Here is a 22,765-nt window from a genome sequence, read left to right on the forward strand (position 1 = left end):
CGTATCTGCTTCCACCACCTCCCCCGGCAGCAAGTTCCAGGCACTCACCACCCTCTGTGTAAAAAACTTGCCTTGCACACCCCCTCTAAACTTTGCCCCTCGCACCTTAAACCTATGTCCACTAGTAACTGACTCTTCCACCCTGGGAAAAAGCTTCTGACTATCCACTCTGTCCATGCCGCTCATAACTTTGTAAATCTCTATCATGTTGCTCCTCCACCTCCGTCGTTCCAGTGAAAACAATCCAAGTTTTTCCAACCTCTCCTCATAACCAATGCCCTCCAGACCAGGCAACATCCTGGTAAACCTCTTCTGTACCCTCTCCAAAGCCTCCACGTCCTTCTGGTAGTGTGGTGACCGGAATATTCTAAGTGGGGCCTAACTAAAGTTCTGTACAGCTGTAACATGACTTGCCAATTTTTATACTCTATTCCCCAACCGATGAAGGCAAGCATGCCGTATGCCTTCTTGACTACCTTATCCACTGGCGTTGCCACTTTCAGTGATGTTTATCACTGTCTTCACAGTTCACAATACTTCCAAGTTTTGTGTCATCTTCAAATTTTGAAATTGTGCCCTGAGCACTCAAGTTTGGGTCCTTAATATATATCAGGAAAAGCAGGGGTCCTAACACTGACCTCTGGGGAACCTTCCTCCAGTCCAAAAAACAAACATTTACCATTACTCTCTGTTTCCTGTCACTCAACCAATTTTGTGACAATGCTGCTACTGTCCTTTTACTCCATGGGCTTGAACTTTGCCAACAAGTCTGTTATGTGGCACTTTGACCAGTGCTTCTTGGAAATCCATGTACACCACATCGATCGCATTACCCTAACCAACCCTCACTGTTACACCTTCAAAAAACTCAAGCAACTTAGTTATACATGGCTTGCCCTTAACAAATTTATATTGGCTTTCCTTAATTAATACACATTTGTCCAATTGACTGTTAACTTTGTCCTAAATTATCATTTCTAAAAGCTTTCCCATCACAAAGGTTAAACGTACTGGCTTTTAGTTGCTGGACTTATCCTTACACCCTTTCTTGAACAGTGGTGTAAACATTTGCAATTCTTCAGTCCTCTGACACCACCCACATATCTAAGGAGGATTGGAAGATTATGAACAGTGCCTCTGCAATTTTCACCCTTACTTCCCTCAATATCCTTGAATGTCTCTCATCCGGTCCTGGTGGCTTATCAACTGTAAGTACAGTCAGCCTATCTAATGCCTCCTCTTTATCAATTTTTATCCCATCCAGTGTCTCAACTACCTCCTCTTTCATCATGACTTGGGCAGCATCTTGTTCCTTGGTAAAGACAGATGCAAAGTCCTCACTTGGTAACTCAGCCATGCCCCCTGCCTCCATGTGCAAATCCCCTTTTAGGTCCCTAATTGGTCTCACTCCTCTTTTTACTATTTATATGCCAACAGAAGACTTTTGGTTTCCCTTTTATGTTAGCTACCAGTCTCTTCTCATATTCTCTCTGCTTTTTTTTATTCATTTCATGGGATATGGGTGTTGCTGTCAAGGCCAACATTTGTTGCCCATTACTTCCCCTCAGAACCTTCTATATTCAGCCTGGTTCTTTTTTTTTATTCATTCATGGGATGTGGGCGTCGCTGGCCAGGCCAGCATTTATTGCCCATCCCTAATTGCCCTCACTGAGTGGCTTGCTAGGCCATTTCAGAGGCCATGTAAGAGTAAACCACATTGCTGTGGGTCTGGAGTCACATGTCGGCCAGACCAGGTAAGGACAGCAGATTTCTTTCCCTAAAGGACATTAGTGAACCAGATGGGTTTTTACAACAATTGACAATGGTTTCATGGCCATCATTAGACTAGCTTATTTTTAAATTCCAGATTTATTCAAATTCCACCTTCTGCTGTGGTGGGATTTGAACCCATGTCCCCAGATCAATACCCTGGGTCTCTGTGTTTCTAGTCCAGTGACAATACCACTACGCCACCACCAACCCCCCCCCCCCCCACCCCCCCCTTACTTGTATTATAATCTTGACATCTATCATATGCATTCTTTTTCTGCTTCATCTTACACTTTATCTCTTTCATCATCCAGGGATTTGTTTTGCCCTATCTTTCCCCTTGGTGGAAATGTACCTTGACTGTATCCAAACTATCTCCTTTTTAAAGGGAGCCAATTGTTTCATTGCAGTTTTCCCTGCCAATCTTTGATTCCAATTTACCTGGGCCAGATCTGTTCTCACCCCATTGACGTTGGCCCTCCCCCAATTAATTATTTTTAACCTGGATTTCTCCTCATCTTTTTCCATAGCCAACCTAAACCTTATAATACAATGATCACTGTCCCCTCAATGTTCCCTTACTGACACTTGATTCACTTAACCCACTTCATTCCCCAGAAGCAGATCCAGCAATGCCTTCTTTCTTGTTGGACTGAAAACATACTGATGTAGAAAATTCTCCTCAGTACACTCTAGAAACTCTTGCCCCTCTGTGCCCTTTACACTATTACTATCCCAGTCTGTATTTGCGTAATTGAAGTCCCCATTATAACTACCTTATAATTGTTGCTCCTTTCTGCAAGTTCCTTACAAATTTGTTCCTCTATATCTTTCCCTCTAGTTGGTGGCCTATAGATTACACCCAGAAATGTAATGGTACCTCTATTGTTTCTTAGTCATAACCAAATAGACTTTGTCTTTGGCCCCTCTGGGACATCCTCTCTCTCCAGTACTGTAATGTTCTCCTTGATCAATACTGCTACCCCTCCTCCTTTTTCTCCATCTCTATCTTCCTGAACACCTTGTAGAGGCTTTGGAGAGGGTACAGAAGAGGTTTACCAGGATGTTGCCTGGTCTGGAGGGCATTAGCTATGAGGAGAGGTTGGATAAACTCGGATTGTTTTCACTAGAACGACGGAGGTGGAGGGGCGACATGATAGAGGTTTACAAAGTTATAAGCGGCATGGACAGAGTGGATAGTCAGAAGCTTTTTCCCGGGGTGGAAGAGTCAGTTACTCGGGGACATAGGTTTCAGGTGAGAGGCACAAAATTTAGAGGGGATGTGCGAGGCAAGTTCTTTACACAGAGGGTGGTGAGTGCCTGGAACTTGCTGCTGGGGGAGGTGGTGGAAGCAGGTACCATAGAGACGTTTAAGAGGCATCTTGACAAATACATGAATAGGATGGAAATAGAGGGATACGGTCCCCGGAAGTGCAGAAGGTTTTAGTTTAGGCAGGCATCAAGATTGGCACAGGCTTGGAGGGCCGAATGGCTTGTTCCTGTGCTGTACTGTTCTTTGTTCTTTGATCACCACCTGGTGCCCACACCCCTACTAAGTTAGTTTAAACCCTCCCCACTAACACTAGTGAATCGTCCCGCAAAGACATTGATCCCAGCTCTGTTCAGGTGCCACGCCTGTACACGTTCCATCTGCTCCAGAATCTGTCCCAATGTTCCAGGAGTCTAAAGCCCTCCCTGCCACATCATCTTTCCAGCCACTAATTTATCCTATTTCTATACTCAATAAAGAGAGGTAGAGAGACAGAGATTTAGGGAGAGAATTCCAGAGCATAGGTTCCAAACAGCTGATGGCATGGCCACCAATGGTGAGGCGAAAGAACTGTGGGATACATGAGATGCCAGAATTGAAGGATTGTAGAGATATCGGAGGATTGTAGAGATATCGGAGGATTGTAGAGATATCGGAGGATTGTAGAGATATCGGAGGATTGTAGAGATATCGGAGGATTGTAGAGATATCGGAGGATTGTAGAGATGTTGTATCCCACAGACTCAATCCACAATGAAATGAAATTATCTGCACAAGACCCTTTCTGATAGCAGAGTGACAACACCTTCATCCTTTCAGCCTGAGCTGTTTACTAACCCAAGCTGCAGAGGTAAAAGGACAGTGCACCTCTCACCACATTATAAAATGGTTTAAGTGACCTCAGGAATGGAACAACTGGGGTGAGGGATGGTCAAAAGCACAAGGAGCTCATTCACCTACCTCAATATTATATGAAAGTCTCATGTGGGTTCTCAGGGCAACCAGACCCCCGGGTGCCAATGGCAGGCAGCAGTTCTCTCCATAATCACGGGCTAAATGACAGCCCAGGATGGTAGGGCAGATAGCACCAAGAATGCCTGTGGAAATAAACATTCTCATTGAGTACACAGCCACTTTTGAACACAACACCACAAGAATTAGGAGCAGGAGTAGGCCATTCAGCCCCTCACGCCTGCTCCATTATTTAATAAGATCGTGGCTGATGTGATTTGTGGTCAAAAACTTCAATTTTCTGTCTGTCCCCCATAACCCTTGACTCCCTTGTAGATCAAGAATCTATCTAACACAGCCTTGAATATATTCAACGGCCCAGCCTCCACTGCTCTCTGGGGAAGAGAATTTCACAGGTTAACGAGCCTCAGAGAAAAAATTCTCCCCATCTCAGTGGTAAATGGGAGACCCCTAATTTTTAAACTGTGATCCCTACTTCTAGACTCCCGTACAAGGGGAAATATTGTCTCAGCATCCACCCTGTCAAGTCCCCTCAGGATCTTATATGCTTCAATAAGATCACCTCTCATTCTTCTAAACTTCAATGAGTATAGGCCCAACCTTTCCTCATAATACAACCCAGGAATCAGTTGAGTGAACCTTCACTGAACTGCTTCTAATGCAATTATATCCTTTCTTAAGTAAGGAGGCCTAAACTGTACACAGTACTCCAGATGCGGTCTCTGTAGCAACACTTCCCTACAATTATACTTGATTCCCCTTGCAATAAACAGCAACATTCCAGTTGCCTTCCCATCACTTGCTGTACTTAGATACAAGCTTTTTTTATGATTCATGTACCAGGACACCCAGATCTCTCTGTACCACTGAGTTCTGCAGCCTCTCTCCATTTAAATAATATACTGCTTTTCTATTCTTCCTGCCAAAGTGGACAAGTTCACATATTCCCACATTATACTCCATTTGCCAAATTTTTGCCCACTCACATGACCTATCTATATCCCTTTGTAGACTTTTTACGTCGTCTTGACAACTTACATTCCTCTCTATCTTGGTGTCATCGGCAAATTTAGCTACCATACATTTGGTCCCTTCATCCAAGTCATTGATATAGGTTGTAAATAGTTGAGGCCCCAGCACTGATCCCTGTGACACACCACTAGTTACAGCTTGCCAACCTGAAAATGACCCATTTACCCTACTCTTTGCTTCCTGTTAGCTAACCAATCCTCTATCCATGCTAATATGTTACCACCCACACCCCCGGCTCCCCAACACCATGAACTCTCATCTTTGATATGGCACTTTATCAAATGCCTTTTGGAAATCCAAGTGCACCACATCTACACGTTGCCCTTTATCCACCTTCGAGTCAAAGAACTCGAATAAATTAGTCAAACACAATTTCCCTTTCACAAAACCATGCTGACTCTGCCTGATTGTATCATGATTTTCTAAATGACCTGCTATTACCTCTTTAGTCCAGGTTAGACGTCCAAAATCCAGCAACCTTTGGGGCCGAGACCATGCCGGATTTTGGATTATCCTGGATTTTGGAAAACAAAAGAACCGCTGCTCCCCGGGCCTCACTGCTCCCCAGCCTCGCCACTCCCTGACCCTTACTGTTCCGTGTCACTCCCCTGCCTCTGCTCCCCGGCCCTCACTGCTCCCCAGCCTCGCCACTCCCTGACCCTTACTGTTCCGTGTCACTCCCCTGCCTCTGCTCCCCAGCCCTCACTGCTCCCCAGCCTCGCCACTCCCTGACCCTTACTGTTCCATGTCACTCCCCTGCCTCTGCTCCCCAGCCCTCACTGCTCCCCAGCCTCGCCACTCCCTGACCCTTACTGTTCCCTGTCACTCCCCTGCCTCTGCTCCCCGGCCCTGACTGCTTCCCGGACCAGACTGGTCCCCGGCCCTCGCTGCTCCCTCACCATCACTGCTCCCTTGCTCTTGCTGCTCCCCTGGCCTCACCACCCATCGCCCCTCGTCGCTCCCTGGCCCTCACTGCTCCCCTGTCCTCACCACTCCCTGACCCTTACTGTTCCATGTCACTCCCCTGCCTCTGCTCCCCGGCCCTCACTGCTCCCCAGCCTCGCCACTCCCTGACCCTTACTGTTCCCTGTCACTCCCCTGCCTCTGCTCCCCGGCCCTGACTGCTTCCCGGACCAGACTGGTCCCCGGCCCTCGCTGCTCCCTCACCATCACTGCTCCCTTGCTCTTGCTGCTCCCCTGGCCTCACCACCCATCGCCCCTCGTTGCTCCCTGGCCCTCACTGCTCCCCTGTCCTCGCCACTCCTCAGCTCTCACTGCTAGCTCTCACTCCCCTGCCTCTGCTCCCCAGCCCTCACTGCTCCCCAGCCTCGCCACTCCCTGACCCTTACTGTTCCATGTCACTCCCCTGCCTCTGCTCCCCAGCCCTCACTGCTCCCCAGCCTCGCCACTCCCTGACCCTTACTGTTCCCTGTCACTCCCCTGCCTCTGCTCCCCGGCCCTGACTGCTTCCCGGACCAGACTGGTCCCCGGCCCTCGCTGCTCCCTCACCATCACTGCTCCCTTGCTCTTGCTGCTCCCCTGGCCTCACCACCCATCGCCCCTCGTCGCTCCCTGGCCCTCACTGCTCCCCTGTCCTCACCACTCCCTGACCCTTACTGTTCCATGTCACTCCCCTGCCTCTGCTCCCCGGCCCTCACTGCTCCCCAGCCTCGCCACTCCCTGACCCTTACTGTTCCCTGTCACTCCCCTGCCTCTGCTCCCCGGCCCTGACTGCTTCCCGGACCAGACTGGTCCCCGGCCCTCGCTGCTCCCTCACCATCACTGCTCCCTTGCTCTTGCTGCTCCCCTGGCCTCACCACCCATCGCCCCTCGTTGCTCCCTGGCCCTCACTGCTCCCCTGTCCTCGCCACTCCTCAGCTCTCACTGCTAGCTCTCATTCCCCTGCCTCACTGCTCCCCAGCCCCTCACTGTTCTCCTTCCACCCCAGCTCTTTAAGGGGAATACTATAAAAAGCTGTGTCTTCAGTCTTTTCAAGTTTGATCCAAATAATTAGAATGACACTAAACTTGTTGCATCTGAATATTACAGACAGACAGATTTGTTACCTCCAACCAGTAATAGATCCTAGCACATTTCCAATGTCAGGTGTTAGGCTAAATGGCCTCTAGTTTCCTGTTTTCTGTCTCCCTCCTTTCTTGAATAGAGATGTTTGCAATTGTCCAATCTGCAGGGACCGTTTCAGAAACGAGGGAATTTTTGGAAGATCACAACATTTTATTCTTTTTCCTGTCTCCAGATTCACCCAGTATGACATCTCCAGATGCCTCCATCAGGGGGTAGGAGAGGACTTTCCTCTCCCTGAAAGTGTGTCAGTGTTTACAGTGGATCCACGGGAGTGTCTCAATATTTATAGTGGATCCACAGGAGTGTGTCAGTGTTTACAGAGGATCCACTGGAGTGTGTCAGTCTTTATAGTGTTGCATGGTGCCATCTTGCAGCGAAGCTTGTGCTGATGTGTAGGATTCTGTGCAAGGTGTCACACATAATCTGTATATTCAGGGACTGGACACTCTGCCTGTTAGAAAAATAGAAAATAGGAGCCGGAGTAGGCCATTCGGCCCTTCGAGCCTGCTGCGCCATTCATTATGATCATTGCTGATCATCCAACTCAGTAAGCTGATCCCGCTTTCCCCATATCCTTTGATCCCTTTCACCCCAAGAGCTATATCTAACTCCTTCTTGAAAACATATAATGTTTTGGCCTCAACTGCTTTCTGTGGTAGCGAATTCCACAGGCTCACCACTCTCTGGGTGAAGAAATTTCTCCTCATCTCAGTCCTGAAAGGTTTACCCGTATCCTTAGACTATAACCCCTGGTTCTGGACTCCCCCACCATCGGGAACATCCTCCCTGCATCTACCCTGTCAAGTCCTGTTAGAATTTTGTAGATTTCTATGAGATCCTCCCTCACTCTTTTAAACTCCAGTGAATATAATCCTAACCGACTCAATCTCTCCTCATACGTCAGTCCCGCCATTTCTAGAATCAGTCTGGTAAACCTTCGCTGCACTCCCTCTATAGCAAGAACATCGTTCCTCAGATAAGGAGACCAAAACTGTACACAATATTCCAGGTGTGGCCTCACCAAGGCCCTGTATAATCGCAGCAAGACTTCCCTGCTCCTGTATTCGAATCCTCGCGCTATTGAGGCCAACATACCATTTGTCTGTTTTACTGCCTGTTGCAGCCGCATGCTTGCCTTCAGCGACTGGTGTACAAGAACACCCAGGTCTCGCTGCATATTCCCCTCTCTCAGTTTATAGCCATTCAGATAATAATCTGCATTCCTGTTTTTGCTACCAAAGTGGATAACCTCACATTTATCCACATTATACTGCATCTGCCATGCATTTGCCCACTCACTCAACTTGTCCAAATCACCCTGAAACCTCTCTGCATCCTCCTCACAATGCACCAATCCCATGCGCTTTAATTTTACAAGCTAATCTCTTCTGTGGGACTTTGTCGAAAGCCTTCAGCAAGTCCAAATAAACCACATCCACTGGCTCCCCCTCATCAATTCTACTTACATCCTTGAAGAATTCTAGTAGATTTGTCAAGCATGATTTCCCTTTCGTAAATCCATGTTGACTCTGACCGATTCTACCACTGTTCTCCAAGTGCTCTGTTATAAAATCTTTGATAATGGACTCTAGAATTTTCCCCACTACCGATGTCAGGATGACTGGTCTACAATTCTCTGTATTCTCTCTACCTCCCTTTTTAAATAGTGGGGGTAACATTAGCTACCCTCCAATCTGTAGGAACTGTTCCAGAGTCTATAAAATCTTGGAAGATGACAGCCAATACATCCACTATTTCTAGGGCCACTTCCTTAAGTACTCTGGGATGTAGATTATCAGGCCTTGGGCATTTATCGGCCTTCAATCCATCAATTTTCCCAACACCATTTCTCTATTAATACTGATTTCCTTCAGTTCCTCCCTCTCACTAAACCGTGTTCCCCAACATTTCTGCTATGATAATTGTGTCCTCCTTTGTGAAGACAGAACCAAAGTATGCATTTAGTTGGTCAGCCATTTCTTTGTTCCCTATAATAAATTCTCCTGTTTCTGACTGTAAGGGACCTACATTTGTCTTCACCAATCTTTTTCTCTTCACATACCGATAGAAACTTTTACAGTCAGTTTTTAAAATCCCCGCCAGCTTACTCTCATACTCTATTTTCCCCTTCTTAATCAATCCCTTTGCCCTCCTTTGCTGAATTCTAAACTGCTCCCAATCCTCAGGTCTGTTGTTTTTTCTGGTGAATTTATATGCCTCTTCCTTGGACCTAATGCCATCTCTAATTTCCCTTGTAAGCCATGGTTTGGCTACCTTTCCCGTTTTACTTTTGCACCAGACAGAAATAAACAATTGTTGCTGTTCATCCATGCGCTCTTTGAATGTTTGCCATTGCCTATCCACTGTCATCCCTTGAAGTAACTTTTCCCAATCCATCATGGCCAACTTGCGCCTCATACCTTTGTAGTTTCCTTTATTAAGATTCAGAACCCTAGTCTCAGAATCAACTACATCACTCTCCATCTTGATGAAGAATTCTATCATATTATGGTCGCTCATCCCCAAGGGGTCTCACACCACTAGAGTGTCAATTATTCCTCTCTCATTACACAATACCCAGTCTGGGATGGCCTGTTCTTTAGTTGGTTCTTCAATGTATTGGTCCAGAAAACCATCCCATTTACATTCCAAGAATTCCTCCTCTACGGTATTGTGACTAATTTGATTTGCCCAATCTACATGCAAATTAAATTCACCCATAATTACAGATGTTCCTTTATTGCAGGTGTCTCTAATTTCCTGTTTAATGCCATTCCCAACATCACCACTACAGTTTGGGGGTCGATATACAACCCCCACTAATGTTTTTTGCCCCTTAGTGTTTCTCAGCTCTACCCATACAGATTCCACATCATCAGAGCTAATATCTTTCCTTACTATTGTGTCAATTTCCTCTTTAACCAGCAATGCAACTCCACCGCCTTTTGCTTTTTATCTGTCCTTCCTAAATACTGAATACCCCTGGATATTCATTTCCCATCCCTGGTCACCCTGTAGCCATGTCTCCGTAATCCTGACTATTTCATACCGGTTTACATCTATTTGCGCAATTAATTCTTCTTCTTTATTGCAAATGCTCTGCGCGTTAAAGCACAAAGCCTTAAGGTTTGTCTTTTTAACATTACCTGTCCCCTTCCCACTATTTTTCACTGTGGCCCTATTTGATTCTGGCCTTTGATTTCTCTGCCTATCACTTTTCTTATTCCCCTTACTTCTTTTGTTCTTGTCTTTGATCCCCCCCCCTCCTCTGACTCCTTGCAAAGGTTCCCATCCCCCTGCCATTTTAGTTTAAACCCTCCCCAACCACTCTAGCAAATACTCCCCCAGGACATCAGTCCCGATCCTGCCCAGGTGTAACCCGTTCAGTTTATACTGGTCCCACCTCCCCCAGAACCGGTCCCAATGTCCCAGGAAGAGTTTCCCCTCACATCATCTCTTCAGCCACGTATTCATCTGATATATCCTGCTATTTCTACTCTGACTCGCACGTGGCACTGGTAGTAATCCTGAGATCACTACCTTTGAGGTCCTATTTTTCAACTTACTTCCTAACTCCCTATATTCTGCTTTTAGGACCTAATCCTTTTTTTTTTAACCTACGTCGTTTGTACCAATGTGTACCACGACCACTGGCTGGTCACCCTCCCTCTTCAGAATGTCCTGTAACCGCTCTGAGACATCCTTGACCCTAGCACCAGGGAGGCAACATACCATCCTGGAGTCTCTTTTGCGGCCACAGAAACGTCTATCTATTCCCCTTACAATTGAATCCCCCATAACTATTGCATTCCCACACTTTTTTACTCCTCCCCTGTGCAGAAGAGCCAATCGTGGTGCAACAAATTGGGCTGTTGCTGCTTTCCCTGGAGAGGCCATTCCCCCCCAACGGTATCCAAAGCAGTATATCTGTTTTGCAGGGGAATAACCACAGGAGATTCCTGCACTGTCTGCCTAGTCCTCTTGCTTTGCCTGGTGGTCACCCATTCCCTTCCTGCCTGTGGAGTCTGAGCCTGCGGTGTGACCACCTCTCTATACGTGCTATCCACGATACTCTCCACCTCCCGGATGCTGTTGTGTGGGTTTCCTGCATGAGACGCTACTAATTGCTCCCTGCACCATGTGGAAACCAAGAATATTAAAAAGTTACCTGAATCTAGCTCACTGCTGGCCAGCTGTTTTGCTGGACATGCTAAATTCCTGACTCTGTGCAGGTGTGTCAGCCACTTGATGAATGTACACACTTACAGTAGATCTCTACTCATAAGCTAAAACAAATCCACCTCGCATGTGCCTCTTCCCCTGACCCTTGTCCCTCCACTTGAATATGTGGCCTGACTCTTGCCTTGAACTCCGCACCCATTCTGCACACTCATCATCATCCATACTCCACCTTTACCAAGAACCTCCTCCCTACCCCTGACCATTGTCCTCCCCTCTAGGTGTCACCCTGACCTCCCGTTCACACGCTGATCCTTGCCATCGCCTCTCCTCTGCCCCAGATAATCGTACTTACAAATGGGGATATTGTCAGTCAGGCTGCAGAGTCCTGTGCTCCATGAGCCGGATCCCAACAGTGGATGACGTTCAGTTCTGGGCTGCTGGGTGATTGTGCCTGTTGTGCTCATGACTGCTAACACCTAGTGGTATTCGCGGGAAACAGTGGAAAGAGTGGCGACTGGGCTGCAACAACATGAATCAACACTGGGTGAATGGCAGTGATGGGAAACAAACTCTTGACACCATAATAACACAGTTCACTCCAACCTGTAAACAGACAGACAGACATTCGCACATTCTCAGTTCCTTTTCAAACCACAAAATTTGTTTGAACCAAACGAAGTGAACAATGCAACAGCAGTGTGAATAAACCATTCAAGAGAGTACAATTTGTACAAGACACTGATTAGGCCACAGTCAGATTACTGAGTGCAGTTTTAGGAGCCCCATTACAGAAAGGACATTAAAGCCACATAGAGTGGACAGTGTACGTTCACCAGGATGGTACCAGGGACATGAAACTAGAGTTCTAAGGAGTTACTAGGACTGTCTCCCCTGGAGCAGAGAAGGCCAACAAGAGATTTAATAGTGGTATTTAAAATGATGAAGAGATGGAATAAGGAAAGACTATTTCTCAGGCTGAGGAGTGATGGAGGGGTTAGCAATTTAAACTGTCACTAAGAGAAGGAGGCAAGAGGTTAGGAGAAATTTCATTCCAAAGAATTGTCGGAGTATAGAATGGTTTGCCACAATCATTAGTTAAAGGAGAGCCCATTATATTTTGGGGGAACATTTGGATCAATATTTGAAGCAGTGGAAGATACAAGATAGGGAGAGCATAGTTTTGGATTCACATAGGGTGATGAGGAGAGAGCAAGTTAGTGGGATTTGTTTGGGATTGCTCTAGCAAAGAGCTGCACAGACACAATGGGCCGAATGGCCTCTTTTTTAATTCATTCATGGGATGTGGGCATCGCTGGCCAGGCCAGCATTTATTGCCTATCCCTAATTGCCCTTGAGAAGGTGGTGGTGAGCTGCCCTCTTGAACCGCTGCAGTCCATGTGAGGTAGGTACACCCACAGTGCTGTTAGGAAGGGAGTTCCAGGATTTTCACCCAGTGACAGTGAAGGAACGGCGATATCGTTCCAAGTCAGGATGGTGTGTGACTTGGAGGGGAACTTGCAGGTGGTGGTGTTCCCGTGCATCTGCTGCCCTTGTCCTTCTAGTTGGTAGAGGTCACAGGTTTGGAAGGTGCTGTCTAAGGAGCTTTGGTGCATTGCTGCAATGCATCTTGTAGATGCCACTGTGCGTCGGTGGTGGAGGGAGTGAATGTCTGTAGATGGGGTGCCAATCAAGCGGGCTGCTTTGTCCTGGATGGTGTCCAGCTTCTTGAATATTATTGGAGCTCCACCCATCAAGGCAAGTGGAGAGTATTCCATCACACTCCTGATTTGTGCCTTGTAGATGGTGGACCGGCTTTGGGGAGTCAGGAGGTGAGTTACTCGCTGCAGGATTCCTAGCCTCTGACCTGCTCTTGTAGCACGATATTTATATGGCTACTCCAGTTCAATTTCTGGTCAATGGTAAACCCCTAGGATGTTGATATTGGGGGATTCAGCGATCGTAAAGCCTTTGAATGTCAAGGGGAGATGGTTAGATACTCTCTTGTTGGAGATGGTCATTGCCTGGAATTTGTGTGGTGAAAATGTTACTTGCCACTTATCAGCCCAAGCCTGAATATTGTCCAGGTTTTGCTGCATTTCTACATGGACTGCTTCAGTATCTGAGGAATCGCAAATGGTGCTGAACATTGTGCAATCATCAGTGAACATCCCTACTTCGGACCTTATGATTGAAGCAAGGTCATTGATGAAGCAGCTGAAGATGGTTGGGCCTAGGACACTACCCTGAGGAACTCCTGCAGTCATGTCTTAGAGCTCAGATGCTTGGCCTCCAACAACCACAACCATCTTCCTTTGCTCTAGGGATGACTCCAATCAGGGGAGAGTTTTCCCCGATTCCCATTGACTCCAGTTTTGCTCGAGCACCTTGATGCCACACTCGGTTAAATGCTGCCTTGATGTCAAAGGCAGTCATTCTCACCTCACCTCTTGAGTTCAGCTCTTTTGTCCATGTTTGGACCAAGGCTGTAATGAGGTCAGGAGCTGAGTGGCCCTGCCGGAACCCAAACTGAGCGTCACTGAGCAGGTTATTGCTGAGCAAGTGCCGCTTGATAGCACTGTTGATGATGCCTTCCATCACTTTACTGATGATTGAGAGTCGACTGATGGGGCGGTAATTGGGTCGGGTTGGACTTGCCCTCCTTTTTGTGTACAGGACATACCTGGGTAATTTTCTACATTGCAGGGTAGATGCCAGTGTTATAGCTGTACTGGAACAGCTTGGCTAGGGGTGCAGCAAGTTCTGGAGCACAGGTCTTCAGTACTATTGCTGGAATATTGTCAGGGCCCATAGCCTTTGCAGTATCCAGTGCTTTCAGTCGTTTCTTGATATCGCACGGAGTGAATCGAATTGGCCTCTTAAGTGCTGTAAGACTGTATAGTTTAATATTTAGATATTTTAGCCCACAATTGAGGGGTGGGGATTGGCATAAATAGAGAAACACGGTTTAGATCTAATCACCATTACAGAGACATGGTTACAAGGTGACTAAGGATGGAAAATAAATATTCCAGGGTACAGAACATTTCAAAAAGACAGAATGGAAAAGGAAAAGGAGCAGCACGATGACATAAGGACAGTAGTAAGAAATGATCTTGGTTCAGAAGTTCAGAACATCAGGAAGTTGAATCAGTATGGGTGGAAATTATAAATAACAAGGGTCAGAAAATGCTGGTGGGATTAGTTTATAGGCCCCTAACAGTACAAAGAACAAAGAACAGTACAGCACAGGAACAGGCCATTTGACCCTCCAAGCCTGCACCGATCTTGATGCCTGTCTAAACTAAAACCTTCTGCACTTCCGGGGACCGTATCCCTCTATTCCCATCCTATTCATGTATTTGTCAAGATGCCTCTTAAACGACGCTATCGTACGTGCTTCCACCACCTCCCCCGGCAGCAAGTTCCTGGCACTCACCACCCTCTGTGTAAAAAAAACTTGCCTCGCACATCCCCTCTAAATTTTGCCCCTCGCACCTTAAACCTATGTCCCCTAGTAAACTGACTCTTCCACCCTGGGAAAAAGCTTCTGACTATCCACTCTGTCCATGCCACTCATAACTTTGTAAACTTCTATCATGTTGCCCCTCCATCTCCGTCGTTCAAGTGAAAACAATCCGAGTTTATCCAACCTCTCCTCATAGCTAATACCCTCCAGACCAGGCAACATCCTGGTAAACCTCTTCTGTACCCTCTCCAAAGCCTCCACATCCTTCTGGTAGTGTGGCGACCAGAATTGCACGCAATATTCCAAGTGTGGCCAAACTAAGGTTCTGTACAGCTGCAGCATGACTTGCCAATTTTTATACTCTATGCCCCGACCGATGAAGGCAAGCATGCCGTATGCCTTCTTGACTACCTTATCTACCTGTGTTGCCACTTTCAGTGACCTGTGGACCTGTACGCCCAGCTCTCTCTGCCTGTCAACACTCTGTCATTTACTATATACTTTCCACCTGTATTAGACCTTCCAAAATGCATTACCTCACATTTTTCCAGATTAAACTCCATCTGCCATTTCTCTGCCCAAGTCTCCAACCGATCTATATCTTGCTGTATCCTCTGGCAATCCTCATCACTATCCACAACTCCACCAACCTTTGTGTCGTCCGCAAACTTACTAATCAGACCAGCTACATTTTCCTCCAAATCATTTATATATACTACAAACAGCAAAGGTCCCAGCACTGATCCCTGCGGAACACCATTAGTCACGTCCCTCCATTCAGAAAAGCACCCTTCCACTGCTACCCTCTGTCTTCTGTGACTGAGTCAGTTCTGTATCCATCTTGAAAGTGACATACCCCAGTGCCAAGCAAGAATCTTGAACTTGCAGTGAGTTACATAGGTATGAGGGGAGAACTAGCTAAGTTTGATTAGGTATACAGACTAAAAGGTACCACTGTAAATAAACAGTAGGAAACATTTAAAGAAAGAATTCAAAATGTTCAACAAAAATACAGTCCATTAAAAAACAAAACCTCAGCGAGAAAGATCCATCTGTGGCTTACTAAGGAAGTTAAGGATCGTATTAGATTAAAAGAGGCTTATAATGTTGCAAAAATAGCAGTAAGCCTGAGGATTAGAGTATTAAAATTGGCAAGTCATGCTGCAGCTGTACAGAACCTTAGTTAGGCCACACTTAGAATATTGCGTGCAATTCTGGTCGCCACACTACCAGAAGGACGTGGAGGCTTTGGAGAGGGTACAGAAGAGGTTTACCAGGATGTTGCCTGGTCTGGAGGGCATTAGCTATGAGGAGAGGTTGGATAAACTCGGATTGTTTTCACTGGAACGACAGAGGTGGAGGGGCGACATGATAGAGGTTTACAAAGTTATGAGTGGCATGGACAGAGTGGATAGTCAGAAGCTTTTTCCCAGGGTGGAAGAGTCAGTTACTAGGGGACATAGGTTTAAGGTGCGAGGGGCAAAGTTTAGAGGGGATGTGCGAGGCAAGTTTTTTTACACAGAGGGTGGTGAGTGCCAGGAACTTGCTGCCGGGGGAGGTGGTGGAAGCACGTACGATAGCGACGTTTAAGAGGCATCTTGATAAATACATGAATAGGATGGGAATAGAGGGATACGGACCCCGGAAGTGCAGAAGGTTTTAGTTTAGACAGGCATCAAGATTGGTGCAGGCTTGGAGGGCCGAATGGCCTGTTCCCGTGCTGTACTGTTCTTTGTTCTTTGATTGGCAGCATTTCAGAAACCAGCAAAGGGCGACCAAAAAGTTGAAAAAAAGGAAAAAATAGAATGAGATTAAACTCACCAGCAATATAAAAATAAGTAGATTGTAAGAGCTTTTACAAGTATATAAAAACGAGGAGAGTAGCTGAAGTAAACATTAGTCTCTTAGAGGCAGATATGGGAGAAATTATCATGTGGAACAAGGAATAGCAGAGCTATTGAACAAATATTTTCTGTCTGTCTTCACAGTAGAAGACACAGAGAAAAATAATTGGAGAAACTTAAGGGACTAAAAGCTGACAAATCCCCAGGACCTGATAGCCTACATCCTCGGGTTTTAAAAGAGATAGCAGCAGAGATACTGGATGCGATGGTAATGATTTTCCAAAATTCCCTAGATTCTAGAACAGTCCCAGCAGATTGAAAGTTAGCAAATGTAACACTGCTATTCAAGAAAAGGAGGGAGAGAGAAAAAGAGAAACTACAGGCCAGTTAGCTTGACATTAGTCATCAGGAAAATGCTGGAATCTATTACTAAGGAAGTCTTAACAATGCACTTAGAAAATCATAGTATGATCAGACAAAGTCAGCATAGTTTTACGAAACAGAAATTGTGTTTGACAAATCTATTAGAGTTTTTTGAGGACGTAACAAGTAGACTAGATAAAGGGAACCAGTAATGGTCTTTGTTCTCCATCCTCTTTATTAAGTCAGGACAGTAGGTGAATAAAGAAGCTTACACCATTCGTGAGCATATATGGTCATCACAGAATAGCAGGGGATCAGCAGAAGGGCAGAGCAAAGAAAAACAAAGCGGAAAAGGAAGAGATGAAAAGTGAGACAAAGTCAGTCTGCATGGTCACAGTTTTCTGCTCCCCAGCTCTACTGTTCCATGATTTGATCATCTATTAAGTATCTAAATTTCACATTTTTTGTTGACATCAACTTTAAACTCTCCCTCCTCATATACTGTCTTCAACAGAAGAACCTCTTTAGGTCCATACCCTGAAAATCTTAAATCACCTTGATCAAGTCAGTAATCACCCTAATATAATAAATAAAGGAACCACTCAGCAGGTCTGGCAGCATCTGTGGAAAGAGAAGCAGAGTTAACATTTCGGGCCGGTGACCCTTCTTCGGAACTGACAAATATTAAAAATGTCACAGGTTATAAGCAAGTGAGGTGGGGGTGGGGCAAGAGATAACAAAGTAACAAAGGAGAAGGTGTAGATTGGACAAGGCCACATAGCTGACCAAAAGGTCATGGAGCAAAGGCAAACAATATGTTAATGGTGTGTTGAAAGACAAAGCATTAGTACAGAATAGGTGTTAACGGACTGAATATTGAACAGCAGCAAGTACAAAGATGAAAAAAAACAGTGGGTAAGCAAACTGAACAAACTAAGATGAAATGAAATAAATGCAAAAAAAAAAGGTTGTAAAAAATGTAAAAAAGAAGAAAAAACAACTGATCAAGTCAGTAATCACCCTCCTCTTTTCCAGAATAGACTACCTTTACTGAGTTCTCCAAGTTCATGAATCAGCCCTGTTGTCCTTCTGTGAGATCCTGCCAATAACTCTATATCCTGCCTGTAATATTGAGACTATAACTGAACACTGCTGACATGTTACAAAACCAGGTAGAGCTAAAAGCTTAGCTCCTGCACCTGTATCAGAACCTGAGCTGTACATCTCAACATTGCAATCAGTCAGACATCTTCTATCTGGAGGAAATCATTAATATAAGAGGAAGGAAGGTAGTGAAAGCAGAACCCACAAATCCTGAATTGCAGGAAAAACAAGCAGCATTGCAAAACGCACTGCAATCAATCGACAGATGACAGGATGCAAAATAAAACTGACCAGTGACTGAAGTTCAACAGGGCTTGTTTAAACTTTTACAACAATTTTAATCACAGACCTCCCAAAATAGAAAGTCTTGCATTTCAAAAGCACTTCTCACGATCTCAGGACATCCCAAAGTACTTTACAGCCAGTGAAGTATTTTTGAAGTGTAGTCATTGTTGTGCTGAGGAAATACAGCAGCCAATTTGTGTACAGCAAGATTCCGCAATAGGAGAATAACCAGTTAATCTGTTTTAGAGGTTAGTTGAGGGAGAAATGCTGGCCAGGACACGGGTATTAAGATAATAATACAGACGCAGACATAACAGCAACAATAAAACAAGTGTTGGGAATGCAGGATGTGATCACTTCTCAGCCAGCTGGAACTCCACTACATTTATTGCTCCCATTGCAGTTCATACTCACACCCATTACACTCTAGCTGCTAAATAACTCCCGATTCAACATGCGATCAAACTACAGCAACAGAAGTAAACATTTCACTCCTATTGATACAGGAACAGGAGGAGGCCATTCAGCCCCTCCAGCTTGTCCTGCCATTCAGTTAGAACATGGCCACTTTGTATCTTAACATTATCCACCTACTCTGTTTCCATAACCCTTAATACCTTGACCGAACAAAAATCGATCAATCTCAGTTTTGAAATTTTTAATTTCTCTCCAGCATCCACAGCTTTTTAGGGGAGAGAATTCCAGATTTCCACAACCCTTTGTGTGAAGAAGTGCTTCCTGACATTAACTACTTAACAAACGGATAACACTTCCTCTGTAAATGTCGCTATCCATTAAATAGGAATTAAACAAGCTGGTGAGAGGCTCTGAATCCAATCCCCCTCCAGCAACACCTGCTAGCAAGCCTGCACATCAACATCAGTCGGACAATTTTCATCGATAGCGTTAATCAGCCATGTGCTCCTGTTGGACTTGAGCCACTTTCACACTTGGGCCTCATTTAAAATAACCTGACAAACTGTACAGAAATTTCCTTATAGGAGCTTGTCAGTATAGGGGCAGCTGGTTTTGATGGGCACCTTAGAGGGCTGATCTAAAACTCCATATACCTACCATTACCCCACATCCCTTAATATCTTTGGATAAAATAAATCTATCAACGTCAGATTTAAAATCTAGCATCAATTGCCATCTGCAGAAGAGAGTTCCAAGCTTCCATCACCCTTTGTGTGTAGAAATGTTTCCTAATTTCACTTCTGCAAAGTCTGGCTCTAATTTTTAGACAATGTCCCCTAGTCCTAAACTCCCCAGCCAGTGGAAATAGTTTCTCCCAATTGACCCTATCTGTTCTCCTTAATATCATGAAAACTTCAACGACCTTTTAAATTCTAGGGAATACAGTCCTATTTTGTGTAAATTCTCCTCATAGCTTAACCCTTGGAGTCCAGGTATCATTCAGGTAAATCTACACTGTACTCCCTCTAAGGCCAATATATCCTTCCTAAGGTGTGGCCCCCAAAACTGTTCACAGTAACTCCAGGTATGGTCTAATCAGGGCTTTGTTTAGCTGAAACATGACTTCTACCCCCTGTATTCTAGTCCTCGTGATATAAAGGCCAGTATTCCATTAGCCTTCTTGATTATTTTCTGTTCATAACATTTTAATGATCTAATGTACCTGGACCCCCCACATCTGATTGGACCTTCGCTGTTTCAGCTTTTCACCATTTAGAAAGTACCCTGTTCTATCCTTTTTAGGTTAGGCGATGAGGGGAAGATATTCAGAAATAATTAAACTGCAACCTTACATAGCAAACAATTGAAGTGACATATCCTTAAAATACAAAGCAAAGTAAATCACTTACTTGTCAGAAGCAGGAGGTATTTCTGTGAGCCAGAAATTTGTGATCGAGTCTTTAAAAATGTAGGAAAGTGGAAGTGAGAAGGAGAAGTAGTGCAGCTGAACATGTGCAGCAATACACAACCCAAACAAACAGTTCCACTCACAAGTGCAACTGAGTGACACGCAGGTTGCGACTGAGTAATATTCCGATCCAGTGTCTGTTCCCACTGCTGTCATAGAGGAATAGGCAAAGGAAACAGAGCTCAGAGTAAGACATGATGTGAGACACAGGGCTGAATCTTCCATGCAGAGGCTCATTTAAGCAGCCGGGGTGGACTGTGCCCCCACTCCCGATCACGTGGAGGGGGCGGGCTGAACGTCCCCGGCAATGGCGTCAGCTGCCTTAGCGCAGGCCCTGGCGCCATTTTTAAAGGGCTTCAAGCCCTACTGGGAGATTTAAATACTTAAATACTCAAGTAAATAAAAATAAAGACATGTCTTTTGCCCCTCTCCCACCCCCCGCAGAAACAATTTAATTATTTGCCTTCTCCTCCCAAAACCCTTATGTTGTCCATGCGACCTTCACCCTCATGAACTGCATAAACTTTAACCTCAAACCCTTCCCACAACCCATGTTGTTAATTTGACCCTGCTCCCCCCACTTCCACCCCACACTGATAAACTAACCTCCTCCCCCCTCCCCGTGTGCTGACTCGTTTCCCCAGACGGGGATCCAAAAGCTCGGGAGTGCCGGCCCCCAGGCTGAAGATCGCAGTGGGACAGCAGGCAGTGATGTGAATATCATTAATTCAATCATTTTAATTTATTTAAATATTCAAATGGAGGTCCCGTCACTGCCGGTAATATCGGGCCGGGCCCTCCTGGTGTCGGGGTATGTGGCAGCCCTTTCCCAGAGGCATCTTCAGGCACCGCCCCCCCCCCTCCCGCCACAGGCCCCAATACCTGGGACAGAGCAAAATCCTGCCCACAGTGTGGGACTTGGGCCTGAATTTTTACTTACCTGTCTCGTAAGGAGCAGCTCAGTCAGAAAGTCAGAGGGAACCCGGAATTCAGGATTTCCCTCCCTTGCTGAGGAGTTTTAACTCCATCCATTTAGTCACGTCACCGATCAGTTCCCTGCCTGAAGGCGGGGGAGGGGGTGCAGTGGAAAAGGATAGCACTGGTGCCAGTTTACTGGATGGCAAGGTCACACACGGTCTGCTGCAGAGGTATTAGATAAGGGCTTTGATGGGATGTACGCAACTTGATGCACTGGAAAACCTGCAGTCAATGTCAAGGAGCATGGAGAAATCCAGCAACAACTTGGCACAGGGCTTTGCACAGAACTTGGAGCCCATCCTTTTCAGCATGGAATGGCTGGTTACCTCCAGTAGCACATCTGTGGAACCCACGGGGATGCAGAGTCTGTTGGCGATGTCACAGCTTGCATTTCAGCACAAACAGCTTCCATTGCACTGCTGCCTTGGAATCTCAGAAAACTGTGATAGAAGTTCAGACTGCCACCCTGCAAGGTCAGACTGCTGCTTCCAAACTCAGAACTGCTCCCTTCAGACCTGCGGTGGGTGTGGCCTTCTGCGCAGTGCCCTTGCCTTCCTCTTCTGGCAGTGTGTTCAGCTCTGTGGTGTCTTCCTTCATTCTCCCAGTCATGCTCCATTCTGAGAGACAGTCCTACCGGGCTGCCCACATCTGGAGCAGGATCATTTCTGAAGGATGTAACAACAGGATTGCAAGCGCAGCCAGTCCTTTCTCTGTGTAGCCAAATTGAACTTCGAACACTTTTCAAACTCAGCAAAAACTGCCCAGACTTAGAGCAGCCAGAAGTACTGAAGCAGCAACTTACCTGCAAGCCCTGCATGATCCCTTTAAGTAGCACTGGCGAGAGATCTTCATGCTGGTCAGCATCACACAACACAAAGCGTCTTATTCACTAGGGCCGTCCAAGATGGCAATCACATCCTGCAAGCTGCATTGCACACTCATCCAGGTGATTATCTCTTTATCATCTTGCTAGCGTGCGATGCTCTCCTGGGCAGTCAGTCCTTCTCCCAGTTGACGCCGTGTCCTGTCGGGCAGCGATTTTAGTTCTTTGGGTGGCTATATAGTGCCTGAAAAACAGCCCAGTGAAAAAAAAACAGAGCTCAGAGAGAGAGTTTTAAAGAAAGCATTAAAGAGAATTGTGATTTAATAAAGTTTGTTAATACAATATTGCTAATAATTTGACTTTACATTGCTGCCAGGTACACAAGCTTCAAGTAAAACTCCATGCCTTTTGAGTCTGAAGGTGGTGAGTTCAAATCTCACTCCAGAAACTCAAACATAAAATCGAGGCTAACACTCCAGTGCAGTACTGAGGGAGTGCTGCACTATCAAAGATGCCATGTTTCAGATGAGACATTAAAGCGAGGCCCCATCTGCTCTCCCAGGTGCTCTGGCTAATAATTATCCATCAATCTCTCCCTTTGGCCTCCTTATCTCGAGAGACAATGGGTAAGCGCCTGGAGGTGGTCAGTGGTGTGTGGAGCAGCGCCTGGAGTGCTATAAAGGCCAATTCTAGAGTGACAGGCTCT

At 45.8% G+C, this 22,765-nt stretch overlaps 1 protein-coding gene across 3 annotated transcripts in view; it reads right to left on the reverse strand.

Annotated features, from left to right (window-relative positions):
* The window catches only part of LOC137347067 (cornifelin homolog A-like), a 49,016-nt gene extending 26,948 nt beyond the window's left edge, over positions 1–22,068 (reverse strand). The window contains exons 1-3 of one of the 3 annotated variants that reach the window (XM_068011086.1): positions 22,039–22,068; positions 20,200–20,407; positions 4,001–4,137 (exon numbers count right to left, since the gene is read on the reverse strand). In XM_068011086.1, the coding sequence (XP_067867187.1) occupies positions 4,001–4,137; positions 20,200–20,407; positions 22,039–22,053 (360 nt within the window). In that variant the 5' untranslated portion in view covers positions 22,054–22,068. Of the gene's footprint in view, positions 1–4,000; positions 4,138–11,663; positions 11,831–18,029; positions 18,222–20,199; positions 20,408–22,038 lie in introns of those variants that run through there. The other 2 variants (XM_068011087.1, XM_068011088.1) reach the window with 2 other exon arrangements.
* Positions 22,069–22,765: the final 697 nt, after the last annotated feature.

Source organism: Heterodontus francisci, chromosome 31 (genome assembly GCF_036365525.1).
Source record: "Heterodontus francisci isolate sHetFra1 chromosome 31, sHetFra1.hap1, whole genome shotgun sequence".
NCBI lineage: Eukaryota > Metazoa > Chordata > Chondrichthyes > Heterodontiformes > Heterodontidae > Heterodontus > Heterodontus francisci.